The sequence below is a fragment of the Salmo salar genome, chromosome ssa10 (assembly GCF_905237065.1).
Source record: "Salmo salar chromosome ssa10, Ssal_v3.1, whole genome shotgun sequence".
In the NCBI taxonomy this organism is placed as follows: domain Eukaryota; kingdom Metazoa; phylum Chordata; class Actinopteri; order Salmoniformes; family Salmonidae; genus Salmo; species Salmo salar.
The window spans coordinates 120,160,397-120,176,051 of record NC_059451.1 but is presented as its reverse complement, the minus strand read 5'-3'; the positions used below and the strand labels follow the sequence as shown (position 1 = coordinate 120,176,051).

At 44.9% G+C, this 15,655-nt stretch overlaps 1 protein-coding gene across 1 annotated transcript; it reads right to left on the bottom strand.

Annotated features, from left to right (window-relative positions):
* Positions 1-2,611: 2,611 nt before the first annotated feature.
* Positions 2,612-8,358, bottom strand: LOC123724521 (UDP-glucuronosyltransferase 2C1). The gene is made up of 3 exons (XM_045688542.1): positions 8,053-8,358; positions 3,538-4,586; positions 2,612-3,317 (listed from the first exon to the last, which is right to left on the bottom strand). Exons 2-3 carry the CDS (start codon positions 4,563-4,565, stop codon positions 2,744-2,746), a joined length of 1,602 nt encoding a protein of 533 aa, XP_045544498.1. The 5' UTR covers positions 4,566-4,586; positions 8,053-8,358; the 3' UTR covers positions 2,612-2,743.
* Positions 8,359-15,655: the final 7,297 nt, after the last annotated feature.

The window sequence follows — 15,655 nt, the reverse complement described above, 5'->3', positions numbered from 1 at the left end:
AGGCCTCCCCCGCCCTCCCTTCGACATATCCAACCATGATGCCATCTTGCTCCTAACGTTTTATAGGCAGAAACTCAAACAGGATGTACCAGTGATGAGAACCATTCAACGCTGGTCTGACCAATTGGAAGCCATGCTTCAAGATTGTTTTGATCACGCGAACTGGAATATGTTCTGGTCAGCTTCAGAGAACATCATCGACCTATACGCTGACTCAGTGAGTGAGTTTATAAAGAAGTGCATTGGAGTTGTTGTACCCACTGTGACTATTAAAACCTACCCTAACCAGAAACCCTGGATGGATGGCGGCATTCGCGCAAAACTGAAAGCGCTAACCACCACATTTAACAATGGAAATAGGTCTGGGAATATAGCTGAATATAAACTGTGTAGTTATTCCCTCCACAAGGCAATCAAACAAGCGAAATGCCAGTACAGGGACAAGGTGGAGTCGCAATTCAACGGCTCAGACACGAGACGTATGTGGCAGGGTTTACAGGAAATCACAGACTACAAAAAGAAAACCAGCCACGTCACGGACACTGACGTCACGCTTCCAGACAAACTAAATACCTTCTTTGCCCGCTTTGAGGATAATACAGTGCCAACATCGCAGTCCGCTACCAAGGACTGCGCCTCCCCTCTCCTTCTCCATGGCCGATGTGAGTAAAACAGTTAAACGAGTTAACCCTCGCAAGGCTGCTTGCCCAGATGGCATCCCTAGCCCGCTAACAAGGACTGCGACCCCCCCTTCTTCGTGGCCGACGTGAGTAAAACATTTAAACAAGTTAACCCTCGCAGTAGCCCAGACGGCATCCCTAGCCGCGTCCTCAGAGCATGCGCAGCATTCCTAGCCACATCCTTAGAGCATGCGCAGACCAGCTGGCTGGTTTACGGACACATTCAATCGCTCCCTATCCCAGTCTGTTGTCCCCACATGCTTCAAGATGGCCACCATTGTTCCTGTACCCAAGAAGGCAAAGATAACTGAACTAAATGACTACCGCCCCGTAGCACTCACTTCTGTCATTATTAAGTGCTTTGAGAGTAGTCAAGGATCATATCACCTCCACCTTACCTGCCACTCTAGACCCACTTCAGTTTGCATACCTCCCCAATAGGACCACAGACGATGCAATCACCATCACACTGCACACTGCCCTATTCCATCTGGACAAAATTAATACCTATGTATGAATGCTGTTCATTGACTACAGCTCAGCATTCAACACCATAGTACCCTCCAAGCTCATCATCAAGCTGGAGGCCCTGGGTCTCAACCCTGCCCAGTGCAATTGGGTCCTGGACTTTGACGTGCCGCCCCCAGGTGGTGAAGGTAGGAAACAACATCTCCACTTCGCTGACCTTCAACACTGGGGCCCCACAAGGGTGCGTGCTCAGCCCCCTCCTGTACTCCCTGTTCAACCACGACTGCGTGGCCATGCACGCCTCCAACTCAATCATCAAGTTCGCAGATGACACAACAGTAGTGGGCTTGATTACCAACAATGACAAGACAGCCTACAGGGAGGAAGTGAGGGCACACGGAGTGTGGTGTCAGGAAAACAACCTTTCACTTAATGTCAACAAAACAAAGGAGATGATCGTGGACTTCAGGAAACAGCAGAGGGAGCACCCCCCTATCCACATCAAATGGACAGCAGTGGAGAAGGTGGAAAGTTTTAAGTTCCTCAGCATACACATCACAGACAAACTGAAATGGTCCACCCACATAGACAGTGTGGTGAAGAAGGCATAACAGCGCCTCATCAATCTCAGGAGGCTGAAGAAATTTGGCTTGTCACCCAAAACCCTGACAAACTTTTACAGATGCACAATCGAGAGCATACTGTCGGGCTGTATCACAGCCTGATACGGTAACTGCACCGCCCTAAACCGCAAGGCGCCCCAGAGGGTAGTGAGGTCTGCACAACGCATCACTGGGGGCAAACTACCTGCCCTCCATGACACCTACAACACCCGATGTTACAGGAAGGCCAAAAAGATCATCAAGGACAACAACCACCCGAGCCACTGCCTGTTCACACCGCTACAATCCAGAATGCGAGGTCAGTACAGGTGCATCAAAGCTGGGACCGAGAGACTGAAGAACAGCTTCTATCGCAAGGCCATCAGACTACTAAACAGCAATCATTAACTCAGAAAGGCTGCTGCCTACATTGAGACGCAATCACTGGCCAATTTAACAAATGGATCACTAGTCACTTTATACAATGCCACTTTAAATAATGCCACTTTAATAATGTTTACATATCTTACATTACTCATATCATATGTAGCTACACTCACATTAACATCTGCTAACCATGTATATGTGACCAAATAAAAATTGATTTGATTCATAGTATTACTGATTCTACAATGTTCGGTAAAAAAAGAAATGGATTGTCCATTACCTCTGCATCAGCCATATGGTTACAATGATCCTAATAGAAGATTACTTCTAATTTACCGGTGACAAAATGTCAGGCCAATCGTAAATGGACATGATAAAGTCATCGTGATCTTTTCCCCCGTCTCCTGAGTATACTGCATAGATTATTTAAATCCATAACTATTTAACAAACCAAAAAATTGAATGACAAAGATATCACATACCTTAAAACAATGTTTTATTGATAAAATACACATTTTATTGATAATTGATAATGATATTTATAAATTGCTGATTGAGCAATGATAAGATAATATTTTAATATTCACATCTCAAATCACAACATTATCATTCACTTTTCACTTTGTTCCTGCAAAACACCTTACGCCAAACACATCTTACGACTGCCAGGCAAACCAGCGTTACAAGTAACACGCATGCCAGCAAAGTCGCTATCACATCAACTGAGTGGTATACCATCCAGGACATCTTATAGGACTCTGTCCTCAGGTGACGAGCTCCTTTATGTCTCATAACAAACTCGATCCAGAACACTGCCTTGTCCAGTGGCTTAATGAGTTGGTCTCTGTGCAGTCTGGACAACCTCTGCATGTTCTCCCTGTAGGATGGTTCATGTAGCACAGCTTTCAAAGCCTCTAGGAACACATTTCTGTCCATTGTGATGATATCCACCGTGTTAGCTGCCCCCCTCTCCTTCAACTTGGAGAGGTTGTCGGACTGGTCGAAGGCGAGAGGGATGCCGACTACGGGGACGCCGTGGTAGATGGCCTCCTGGACACCGTTGGTTCCTCCGTGGGCTACGAAAGCCCGGGTCTTGGGGTGTCCTAGGAGGTCATTCTGGGGAAGCCAGTCCACCAGTAGGGTGTTGTTACCCAGGGTAGAGGGTCTCTGTCCAGTATACCTGAGAACCACAAGAGAACCACAGTGGATATACATGGAAATCTGACACTTTTGTTTTTAAGTCTTGGCCCAGATAAAGTCCTGGACTAAAAGCATGCTCAATGGAGAATAACATTTGAAATAGTTTTTTAGTCCAGGACCAGGCCTTATTGTGTTTGGAAAACCAGCTCCATTTTTATTCATAATTTGTCCAATTAATTAAAGGATCTATCCATCCATACCTCCAGATGACCTTCTGAGGCAGCTGGGCGAACGCTGCAGCGATTTCATCTGCGATATCTTCAGGAAGCTCTGCCACCAAAGTCCCCAGAGTCATCATGACAACCCCATGCTCTCTGGAACTCTGAACAAACTCCTCCAAGTCCTGTGGAAGAGGCTTGGAGGGCTTACACTGGAATCCACCAATGTAGACCATATTCGGCATGGTGGGTTTTGGAAATTCAAAGACAAAATCGCTTCTCATGAGCCAGATATCTGCTTCCTGGAAGAATGAGTTGTAATCGACGTCAGGGCCAAAGTAACGCTGGACTACCGGTTTGTAGTTGGGTTCTGTGATAGATGCCAAGGTGTAAGACCCGATTATGTAAGCTAAGACGTTGGCGACTCTCTGCAGGAAAGTCATCTTGTCTGTCAACTCTGTGGGTGTGTATGGGACGTAGGAGAGAGGCGACGGGGCGATGACCAAATGAGCTTCACCTTGAATGGTCCATCTGACATTGTATACCAGAGGAAGGTGGAGGACGCGGGCTAAGATCGTCCCTCCGCCAATCCCAGGATCTGTCAGAACCAAATCAAACTTAGCATCCTGGAGAGACTGGATCAACTCACCGTCTTCAAGGACACGAGTGATCATTTCAGCCATGTTCTTGTGGAACTCGAAAAAAGTCTCCTTCATTGATGACTGAAGCTTGAGTTCGGTCCAAAAACTTTTCCCCTGCTCCCTTTGAATCTTCAGATGTTTACTTAATATAAATTCACCAAAGAAGTTTTCATCGAAGCCACCAGTGTTGGGGATGGTAATGGTGGTGTAGTGGGGGGAAATCTCCTTGATGTACCAGCTGTTTGACGCTCGCACCACTGTGATGTCATGGCCTTTGGAATGCAACTCTTCGATAATGATTCTCATGTTGACCCAGTGGCTTCCGTCCATCGGGTAGATTAATATTTTACCCCCATAGACAATATTGGACAGGGTGAAGAGCAATATGACCAATGAGATAAGGTTTGATTGATACATCCTTCCATCCATGGTGAATCCTTCAGTGGAAACCTTAATTAGATACAAGGAAGTAGATGTCAAACAATCAATCACAATAATAATTAACTAGCCATCGGCTATAGTTTTTTTTAGCACATTCAGTAACATCTGACAATTGTATAGGAATCTGTCACGGTTGTCGTCTGGAATGGAGGACCAAAACGCAGCAGGAATGTGGATGCTCATCTTGTATATTTATTTAAATAACAAGAACACCAAAAAAACAACACAACAAAACAAAACGAACACTGAAACAGTCTTGTCAAACACACTCAGCAAAACAAGAAACAATCTCCCACAAACACTACACCAAACAATTACCCATATATAGGACTCTCAATCAGAGGCAACGAGAAAGCACCTGCCTCCAATTGAGAGTCCAACCCCCCATTAACCTAAACATAGAAATACAACAACCAGAAAGAACATAGAAATACCAAAACATAGACCAAAACCCCGGAAATAATAAATCAAACGCCCTACTAAATAAACCACCACCCCGAACCACATAAAACAAATACCCTCTGCCACGTCCTGACCAAACTACCATAACAAATAACCCTTTATACTGGTCAGGACGTGACAGAATCAGAGAATTGAATTGTCTCTCTGGCCCTTTTTATAAAGTTGCGAAATGGGTTGGTATTCAACTAATCTACTAGGTAACCTAGCTAATGTATACTGTCATCCCAATCCAATAGGGTCATATTCAGATGGACTTTTGCACAAGATAATATCTGATACATCTGAATCAGACCTGGCTTCAAAAAACGATTTGATATCATTTTCAAATACTTTAGCTGTGATTGAGTTTTGCTGTGACAATGGGACCAGTAGAAAAGTACAAAAAAGTACAAACCCGGCATTCCAGGCACTCCAAAAGCAAATGCTTAAAGTATTTAAAAGATTTCAAATGGTGGTTGAACCCAGGTCTGATCTGGGAGAGGGTGTATGGTTATGCAACCTCATTGTTCAATGAGAATATTCTGACTACTGCAAATCACATTAGGAAGCATAGAATGGGTTGTGGATGGGAGGAGCAGCTAGCTGTGTTGCTACCATGCTGTGTTGTCGTCTTAGGTGTCTCTTTATGTAGTGTTGTGGTGTCTCTCTTGTTGTGTTTTGTCCTATATTTTTAATCCCAGCCTCCATCCCCACAGGAGGCCTTTTGCCTTCTGGTAGGTCGTCATTGTAAATAAGAATGTGTTCTTAACTGACTTGCCTAGTGTCTTGTTTTGCACGCTTTGTACCCAATAATAAAATGCAGTACTACAAGATATTTCTTAACTTAGCTCTTTATTAGCTAGCTACAACTGGCATGTTCACTTATCTCCAACCATGATCAACTGACCATGACCTAACCATCTGGGTGGTCTTAACCAATCATAGCACAGTATGATACGGCGGTAAAATGCATCCAATTATAATTCAGTATGTTTACACATACGAATATTACACCTAGTTCAATTTTTTTTTTATAAATAAAAGCCTGCTAGTCCCAGATCTGTTTGTCTTGACAAGTCTGTTTGTTTGGTGTGACAATCACCATAAACTCTTAGAAAAAAAGGTGCTATCTAGACCCTAAAAGGTTCTTCGGCTGTTCCCATAGGAGAACCCTTTGAAGAACCACTTTAGGTTCCAGGTAGAACCCTTTCCACAGAGGGTCCTACAGTACCTGAAACCAAAAAGGGTTCTCCTATGGGGGCAGCCGAAGAACCCTATTGGAACCCTTTTTCTAAGTGTAGGAGTTGGCAAGGCAGCACAAACAGACCTGGAACCAAGCTAAGGAGTAGCATCCATGGATCAACTCCTATTGCTACTGCATCCTTAGAAATCCAGAACCGGTTTTGTGCAAACGTTCCACATCTTGTGCTCCTTGTCATTGTTTGACATGACAAGGAGTGGTATCTTAGGACAAACAGACTAGATTTCTCCAGGTTACACAGATCACATATAATTTTTCCAATTCGTTTACCATCTTTGCATAATAAATTGTCTTTATGATGCAAAAGGACCGCCCCCCCTCCTCCCCCCTACACACACACAATAAGTTGCATGGACTCTGTGTGCAATAATAGTGTTTAACGTGATTTTTGAATGACCACCTCATCTCTGTACCCTCCACACACACAATTATCTGTAAGGTCCTGTAGTCGAGCAGTGAATTTCAAACACAGATTCAACAGCAAAGACCAGCGAGGTTTTCCATTGCCTCATAAAGAAGGGCATCTATTGGTAGATGGGTTATAAAAAATAAATACTTTTTTTTTTAAAGCTTACATTGAATATCCCTTTGAGGATTGTGAATTTATGAATTACATTTTGGATGGTGTATCAATACACCCAGTCACTACCAAGATACAGGCGTCCTTCCTAACTCAGTTGCCGGAGAGGAAGGAACCCGCTCAGGGATTTCAACATGAGGCCAATGGTGACCTATAAACAGTTACAGTTTAATGGCTGTGATAGGAGAAAACTGAGGATGGATTAACAACATTGTAGGTACTCCACAATACAACCTAAATGACAGAATGAAAAGAAGGAAGCCTGTGCAGAATTAACACATTCGAAAACATGCATCCTGTTTGCAACAAGGCACTAAAGTAAAACCGCAAAAAATGTGGCAAAGAAATTAATTTTATGTCCTGAATACAAAGCATTATGTTTGGGGCAAATCCAACACAACCTATCACTGAGTACCATTCTTCATATTTTCAAGCATGGTGCTGGCTGCATCATGTTATGGGTATGCTTGTCATCAGCAATCACTAGGGAGTTTTTAAGGATAAAAAGAAAACGGAATAGAACTAAGCACAGGCAGAATCCTAAAGGAAAACCTGGTTCAGTCTACTTTCCAACAGACATTGGGAGACAAATTCCCCTTTCAGCAGGACAATAACCCAAAACACTAGGCCAAATCTACACTGCATTGCTTACCAAGAAACCAATGAATGTACCTGGGTGGCCGAGATACAGTTTTGACTTAAATCTGATTGAAAATCTATGGTAAGACCTGAAAATGGTAATCTAGCAATGATCAACAACAAATTTGACAGAGCTTGAAGAATTTAGAAAATAGATAAATGGGCAAATGGTGCACCATCCAGGCGTGAAAAGCTCTTAGAGATGTACCCAGAAAGACTCACAGCTGTAATCGCTGCCAAAGGTGCGTCTACAAAGTATTGACTCAGGGGTGTGAATACTTATGTAAATTAGATATTTCTGTATTTCACTTTCAATAAATGTGCAAACATTTTAAAAAACATGTTTAGGCTGTAACACAGCAAAATGTGGAATACGTCAAGGGGTATGAATACTTTCTGAAGGCACTGTAACTTACTAACTAACCACTAACTAACTAACTAACTATCTGAACAAATTAAACTGAATGTTTAAATAACCATTATTAACGTAAAAATAAAGCCTTTATAAACCCTTAAATGTACAGCGTTATCTCACTAACTGATAAATTACCTACCAAAATCAGCCAAGTCCACAAGCAGCTTTAAAATCCAAATCAGTGTTAGTTTGTCCAACTGCCCTGTCAGCGACTTTAAATTAATTCACATCGCAGTGAAAGGCAGTCCAGTAGGGTTGTGTCCTCTGATTGTTGGTATCAGACATGTGACATAAAAGGTAAGTTAGGTTCCTCCTCACTACTACAACAGTGCCTTGTTAACGCAAAACTACTTGGGGAGTCTGGAGGTTACACAATCTCTGTGTGACCAAGATGTAGTGCCAAATTGCACCATATTCCCTACAAGGTGGACTGTTTTTAACCAGAGTCTTATGCAAACAAAATTAAACAAATACATTAGGTGTATGTAACACTGCCTTCCAGAACTTGTTTGAACTTTAGCAATGGTTTGTGTCCCAAATGGTACCCTTTTCCCTATATAGTGCACTACTTCAGACCAAGGCTCTGGTTAAAAGCAGTACACTATATAGGGAAAAAGGGTGCCATTTGGAACATAAACCATGTTTAAAGTTCAAACAAGTTCTGCATCTGTTTTTTTGCATGAGACTCAAACGCTTGCTCAAGTGAAAATGTTCAGTCCCACAATTTGCAACAAGCATGCATACAGTGAGGGAAAAAAGTATTTGATCCCCTGCTGATTTTGTACGTTTGCCCACTTACAAAGAAATGATCAGTCTATAATTTTAATGGTAGGTTTATTTGAACAGTGAGAGACAGAATAACAACAAAAAAATCCAGAAAAACGCATATAAAAAAATGTTATAAAATGATTTGCATTTTAATGAGGGAAATAAGTATTTGACCCCTCTGCAAAACATGACTTAGTACTTGGTGGCAAAACCCTTGTTGGCAATCACAGAGGTCAGACGTTTCTTGTAGTTGGCCACCAGGTTTGCACACATCTCAGGAGGGATTTTGTCCCACTCCTCTTTGCAGATCTTCTGCAAGTCATTAAGGTTTCGAGGATGACGTTTGGCAACTCGAACCTTCAGCTCCCTCCAAAGATTTTCTATGGGATTAAGGTTTGGAGACTGGCTAGGCCACTCCAGGACCTTAATGTGCTTCTTCTTGAGCCACTCCTTTGTTGCCTTGGCCGTGTGCTTTGGGTCATTGTCATGTTGGAATACCCATCCACGACCCATTTTCAATGCCCTGGCTGAGGGAAGGATGTTCTCACCCAAGATTTGACGGTACATGGCCCCATCCATCGTCCCTTTGATGCGGTGAAGTTGTCCTGTCCCCTTAGCAGAAAAACCCCCCCAAAGCATAATGTTTCCACCTCCATGTTTGACGGTGGAGATGGTGTTCTTGGGGTCATAGGCAGCATTCCTCCTCCTCCAAACACAGCGAGTTGAGTTGATGCCAAAGAGCTCCATTTTGGTCTCATCTGACCACAACACTTTCACCCAGTTGTCCTCTGAATCATTCAGATGTTCATTGGCAAACTTCAGACGGGCATGAAAATGTATTCTTAAGCAGGGGGACCTTGCGGGCACTGCAGGATTTCAGTCCTTCATGGCGTAGTGTGTTACCAATTGTTTTCTTGGTGACTATGGTCCCAGCTGCCTTGAGATCATTGACACGATCCTCCCGTGTAATTCTGGGCTGATTCCTCACCGTTCTCACGGTCATTGCAACCCCACGAGGTGAGATCTTGCATGGAGCCCCAGGCCGAGGGATATTGACAGTTCTTTTGTGTTTCTTCCATTTGCGAATAATCGCACCAAATGTTGTCACCTTCTCACCAAGCTGCTTGGCGATGGTCTTGTAGCCCATTCCAGCCTTGTGTAGGTCTACAATCTTGTCCTTGACATCCTTGGAGAGCTCTTTGGTATTGGCCATGGTGGAGAGTTTGGAATCTGATTGATTGATTGCTTCTGTGGACAGGTGTCTTTTTTACAGGTAACAAGCTGCGGTTAGGAGCACTCCCTTTAAGAGTGTGCTCCCAATCTCAGCTCGTAACCTGTATAAAAGACACCTGGGAGCCAGAAATCTTTCTGATTGAGAGGGGGTCAAATACTTATTTCCCTTAAATCAATTTTTAACATTTCTGACATGCGTTTTTCGGGATATTTTTGTTGTTTTTCTATCTCTCACTGTTCAAATAAACCTACCATTAAAATTATAGACTGATCCTTTCTTTATTAGTGGGCAAACGTACAAAATCAGCAGGGGATCAAATACTTTTTCCCCCCACTGTATATGCATATTAGTTCCATACATGAAGAAATGTCTCTCTTCGCCATTCGTAGCAGTTGTATGGTGGCAGATAGCCTAGCATCCGAATCCAGGATCCGATGGGAAAACAAAATCTGGTGCGTCTTGGGTTAAATGCGGAAGTAACATTCGCGTTGGACCTTGTGTGTGCAATTGACCAATAAAATGATCTTAATCTGTTAGATAACATAGCCAAGGTGCATTGCACGCACCATGTTAAACACATAGTTGAACTTGGTTGGAACACAGAATAGTAGAGGAAAGGTGAGTGCCCGGGAAAAATGATTATAACACTTCACCATGACTGCTATAGCTTGTATTACCGTGTGACGGACTCAATGACACCTTTTCAGAGGTTACAGAATGCAGTGTGCACACTTTGCATTTACTGTATATTTCATTGCAAATAGTGTAAGAAAAGTATTGTGAAGGCGATACAAAATAAAAAGTCAGAATAGTTTACCATTATTTAATAGTGAAAAGAGGGGCGTTGTTAATAGTAAATAGCCTTTTAAAACAATAGTATAGTACGCAAATTCTCAAATTCTCTCTCTCCCTCTCTCTCTCTGATTAGCTATGAATCATTTTACTGTGTGTCTCATTCTCAATATTCACCCACAGAGGATAAATTGAGAGAAGAGATCTCTGAAGTCTACATAAAAATGGTTAAAAAGCAACAAAATTTGAGTTTTGGAATGGCCTAGTCAAAGTCCGAGACCCCCATGATAAAGGAGCTGGAGGGAATGGCTGCCGTTTTACGTGCGCCTAACAAACTGTGCTATTTTGTTTGTTTTTCCTCATGGTTTGTAGCTTATTTTGTATACAATGTTGCCGCTACCATCTCTTAATGACCGAAAAGAGCTTCTGGACATCAGAACAGAGATTGTCCAGTTTGAGGTGAGTAAAGATTTTTTTTTCTCCCGTTAATGTGTCCGACGCAAAGGATATACTGCTTCTCTGAGACTAGGCCCAAATCCCCTTCATTCACCTGAAGAAAAGACGGAAATACAGGGGGCGTAGATCGGGGTGCCTTGTGAGAATTTGTCAGCAAGTGGATAACCCGACTCTACCAACCCTTCTATTGGCCAACGTGCAATCACTGGAAAATAAACTGCATGATCTCCGTTCGAGATTATCCTACCAACGGGACATTGAAAATTGTAGTATCTTATGTTTCACCGAGTCGTGGCTGAACGACAGCACGGATAATATAGAGCTGGCTGGGTTTTCCGTGTATCGGCAGGACAGAAAAGCTACGTCTGGTAAGACGAGGGCTGGTGGTGTGTGTCTATTTGTCAGTAAAAGCTGGTCGCGCAATGTCTAATATTAAAGAAGTCTCAAGGTATTGCTCGCCTGAGGTAGAGTACCTTATGATAAGCTGTAAACCTCACCATCTATCAAGAGAGTTCATCTATATTTTTCGTATCTGTCTATTTACCACAACAAACCGATGCTGGCACTAAGACCGCACTCAACAGCTGTATACGGCCATAAGCAAACAAGAAAATGCTTATCCAGAAGCGGAGCTCCTAGCGGCCGGGACTTTAATGCAGGAAAACTTAAATCCATTTTACCTCATTTCTACCAGCATGTCACATGTGCAACCAGAGGGGAAAAAAACTCTAGACCACCTTTACTCCACACACAGAGACCATACAAAGCTCTCCCCTGCCCTCCATTTGGCAAATCTGACCATAATTCTATCCTCCTGATTCCTGCTTACAAGCAAAAACTAAAGCAGGAAGTACCAGTGACTCGCTCAATACGGAAGTGGTCAGATGACGCGGATACTACGCTACAGGACTGTTTTGCTAGCACAGACTGGAATATGTTCTGGGATTCATCCAATGGCATTGAGGAGTTCACCACCTCAGTCCGCGGCTTCATCAATAAGTGCATCGACGATGTCATCCCCACAGTGACCGTGCGTACATATCCAACCAGAAGCCATGGATAACAGGCAACATGCGCACCGAGCTAAAGGCTAGAGCTGCCGCTTTCAAGGAGTGGGACACTAATCCGGAAGCTTATAAGAAATCTTGCAATGCCCTCAGATGAACCATCAAACAGGCAAATCATCAATATAGGACTAAGATTGAATCCTACTACACCGGCTCTGACGCTCGTCGGATGTGGCAGGTCTTGCAAACTATTACGGACTACAAAGGGAAACTCAGCTGCGAGCTGCCCAGTGACGCAAGCCTACCAGATGAGCAAAATGCCTTTTAGGCTCGCTTTGAGGCAACCAACACTGAAGCATGCATGAGAGCACCAGCGGTTAGGGACAACTGTGTGATCAAGCTCTCCGTAGCCAATGTGAGCAAGACCTTTATACAGGTCAACATTCAGACCGATTACCAGGACGGGTACTCAGAGCATGCGCAGACCAAATGGCAAGTGCCTTCACTGATATTTTCAACCTCTTCCTGACCGAGTCTGTAATACCTACATGTTTCAAGCAGAACACCATAGTCCTTGTGCCCAAGAAAGCGAAGGTAACCTGCCTAAATGGCAACCACCACGTAGCGCTCACGTCGGTAGCCATGAAGGGCTTTGAAAGGCTGCTCAATCGCACTCCACACGGCCCTTTCCTACCTGGACAAAGGAACACCTATGTGAGAATGCTGTTCATTGACTACAGCTCAGCGTTCAACACCATAGTACCCAAAAAGCTCATCTCTAAGCTAAGGACCCTGGAACTAATCACCTCCCTCTGCAACTGGATCCTGGACTTCCTGATGGGCCGCGCCCAGGTGGTAAGAGTAGGCAACAACACATCTGCCACGCTGATCCTCAACATTGGGGCCCCTCAGGGGTGTGTGCTTAGTCCCCTCCTGTACTCCCTGTTCACCCACGACTGCATGGCCAAGCACGACTCCAACACTATCATTAAGTTTGCTTACGACAACAGTGGTAGTCCTGATTACCGACAACGACGAGACAGCCTATAGGGAGGAGGTCAGAGACCTGGCAGTGTGGTGCCAGGACCACAACCTCTCCCTCAATGTGAGCAAGACAAAAGAGCTGATCGTGGACTACAGGAAAAGGAGGGCCGAACAGGCCCCCATTAACATCGATGGGGCTGTAGCGGAGCGGGTCGAGAGTTAAGTTCCTTGGCGTCCACATCACCAACAAACTATCATGGTCCAAACACACCGAGACAGTCGTGAAGAGGGCACGACATCATCGTTTCCCCCTCAGGAGACTGAAAAGATATGGCATGGGTCCCCAGATCCTCAAAAGGTTCTACAGCTTCACCATCGAGAGCATCCTGACTGGTTGCATCACCGCCTGTTATGGCAACTGCTCGGCATCCGACCACAAGGTGCTATAGAGGGTAGTGCTTATGGCGCAGTACATCACTGGGGCCAAGCATCCTGCCATCAAGGACCTATATGGGCTCCCAAGTGGCGCAGCGGACTACGGCACTGCATCTCAGTGCAAGAGGCATCTCTACAATCCCTGGTTCGAATCCAGGCTGAATCACATTCGGCCGTGATTGGGAGTCCCATAGGGCGGCGCACAATTGGCCTAGGTTTGGCAGGGGTAGGCCGTCATTGTAAATAAGAATTTGTTCTTAACTGACTTGCCAAGTTAAATAAAGGTCATGCAGTAGTAAAAGTAAAAACTATATACTAGGTGGTGTCAGAGGAAGGCTAAAAAAATTGTCAACGACTCCAATCGCCCAAGTCATAGACTGTTCTCTCTCCTACCCTACGGCAAGCGGTACTGGAAAGCCAAGTCTAGGTCCAAAAGGCTCCTTAACAGCGTCTACCCCAAAGCCATAACACTGCTGAACAATTCATCAAATGGCCACCCGGACTATTTACAATTTTATACTGCTGCTAGTCGCTGTTTATTATCTATGCATAGTCACATTACCCCTACCGACATACACAAATTACCTCGACTAACCTGTATCCCCATACATTGACTCTGTACCGGTAGCCCCTGTATATAGCCTTGTTATTATTTTTTACTTTAGTTAATTTAGTATATATTTTCTTAACTCTATTTTCTTAAAACTGCATTGTTAAGGGATTGTAAGTAAGCATTTCATGGTAAGGTCTACACAGGATTTTGATTTGACCCCAATTGAGAATTTGTGGCAGGACTTGAAATGAGCAGTTGATGTTTGAAAACCCACAAATGTCGCCGAGTTACAACAGTACTGCATGGAAGAATGGACCAAAATTCCTCCACAGCGACGTGAGACTGATCAACATGCATCCCCCGACCGTGGCCCACAATTCACATGACTATGGAGGGACTTAATGGAGAAGCTCAGCCTCTCTTCCGGGTACCGGCCTCAGCCCAACGGGCAGGTGGAGAGGATGAACCAGGAGCAGGGGAGGTTCCTGAGGAGTCACTGTCAGGACCTGCAGGGTGAGTGGGCACGATTCCTATCATGGGCAAAGTATGCCCAGAACTTGCTGCGTCACTCTTCTACTGGATTGACCCTCTTCCAGTGTGTTCTGGGTTTTCAAGCCAGCCCTGGCCCCGTGGACTCCGGGCCAGACCGACGCTCCTGCGGTTGATGAGTGGTTCCTGCGCGCAGAAGAAGTGTGGAGTGACGCGCATGTGCGACTCCAGCGCACCGTCCATCGTCAAAAAGGAACAGGCAGACCGCCACCGCAGTGAGACCCCTGTGTTGCATCCTGGGGATCGCGTCTGGCTCTCTACCAGCAACCTCCTACTCCGCCTGTCCTGCAAGAAACTGAGCCCCCGGTTTGTGGGACCGTTCAAGGTTCCTCGGGGGGTCAATGAGGTGACGTATAGGCTACAACTACCCAGTCACTATCGTATCTTAACCTTGTTTCATGTCTCCCTTCTCAGACCGGTGGTTCCTGGTCCCCTAGCTGATGCTGTCCCCCACGACACCCCACTACCTCCCCTGTACGTCAAGGGGAGTCCGGCTGTCAGATCTCTACTGGACTCCCTGCGTCGTGGGGGTTGGCTCCAGTACCTGGTGGACTGGGAGGGGTACGGCCCAGAGGAGCGGTGTTGGGTTCCGGTGGAGGACATTCTGGATTCCAACATCATCTGCGATTTCCACCTTCGCCGCCCCGGACCGACCCGCTCCTTGTCCTCAGGGGAGCCGCGCGTCCGGGAGGAGGGGGGGCGGGCGTGAGTACTGTCACATCTACTCCTGCGCCTCCCCTCTGGCGTACGACGTCGCCGGAATACTACCCACCGGTCCTGAGATTCATCATTACACACACCTGGCATCCTTCATTACTCTCACCTGCAGATCATCATGATTCATACCTGGACTCCATTACCTCCCCTTTATATGTCCTTCCCTCAGTCTGTATTGTTTCCTGTTTTCATGCTCTCGCCACTGTTACGTTGTCTTGTTTCAAGTTCGTTGTTTTATTAAACATTT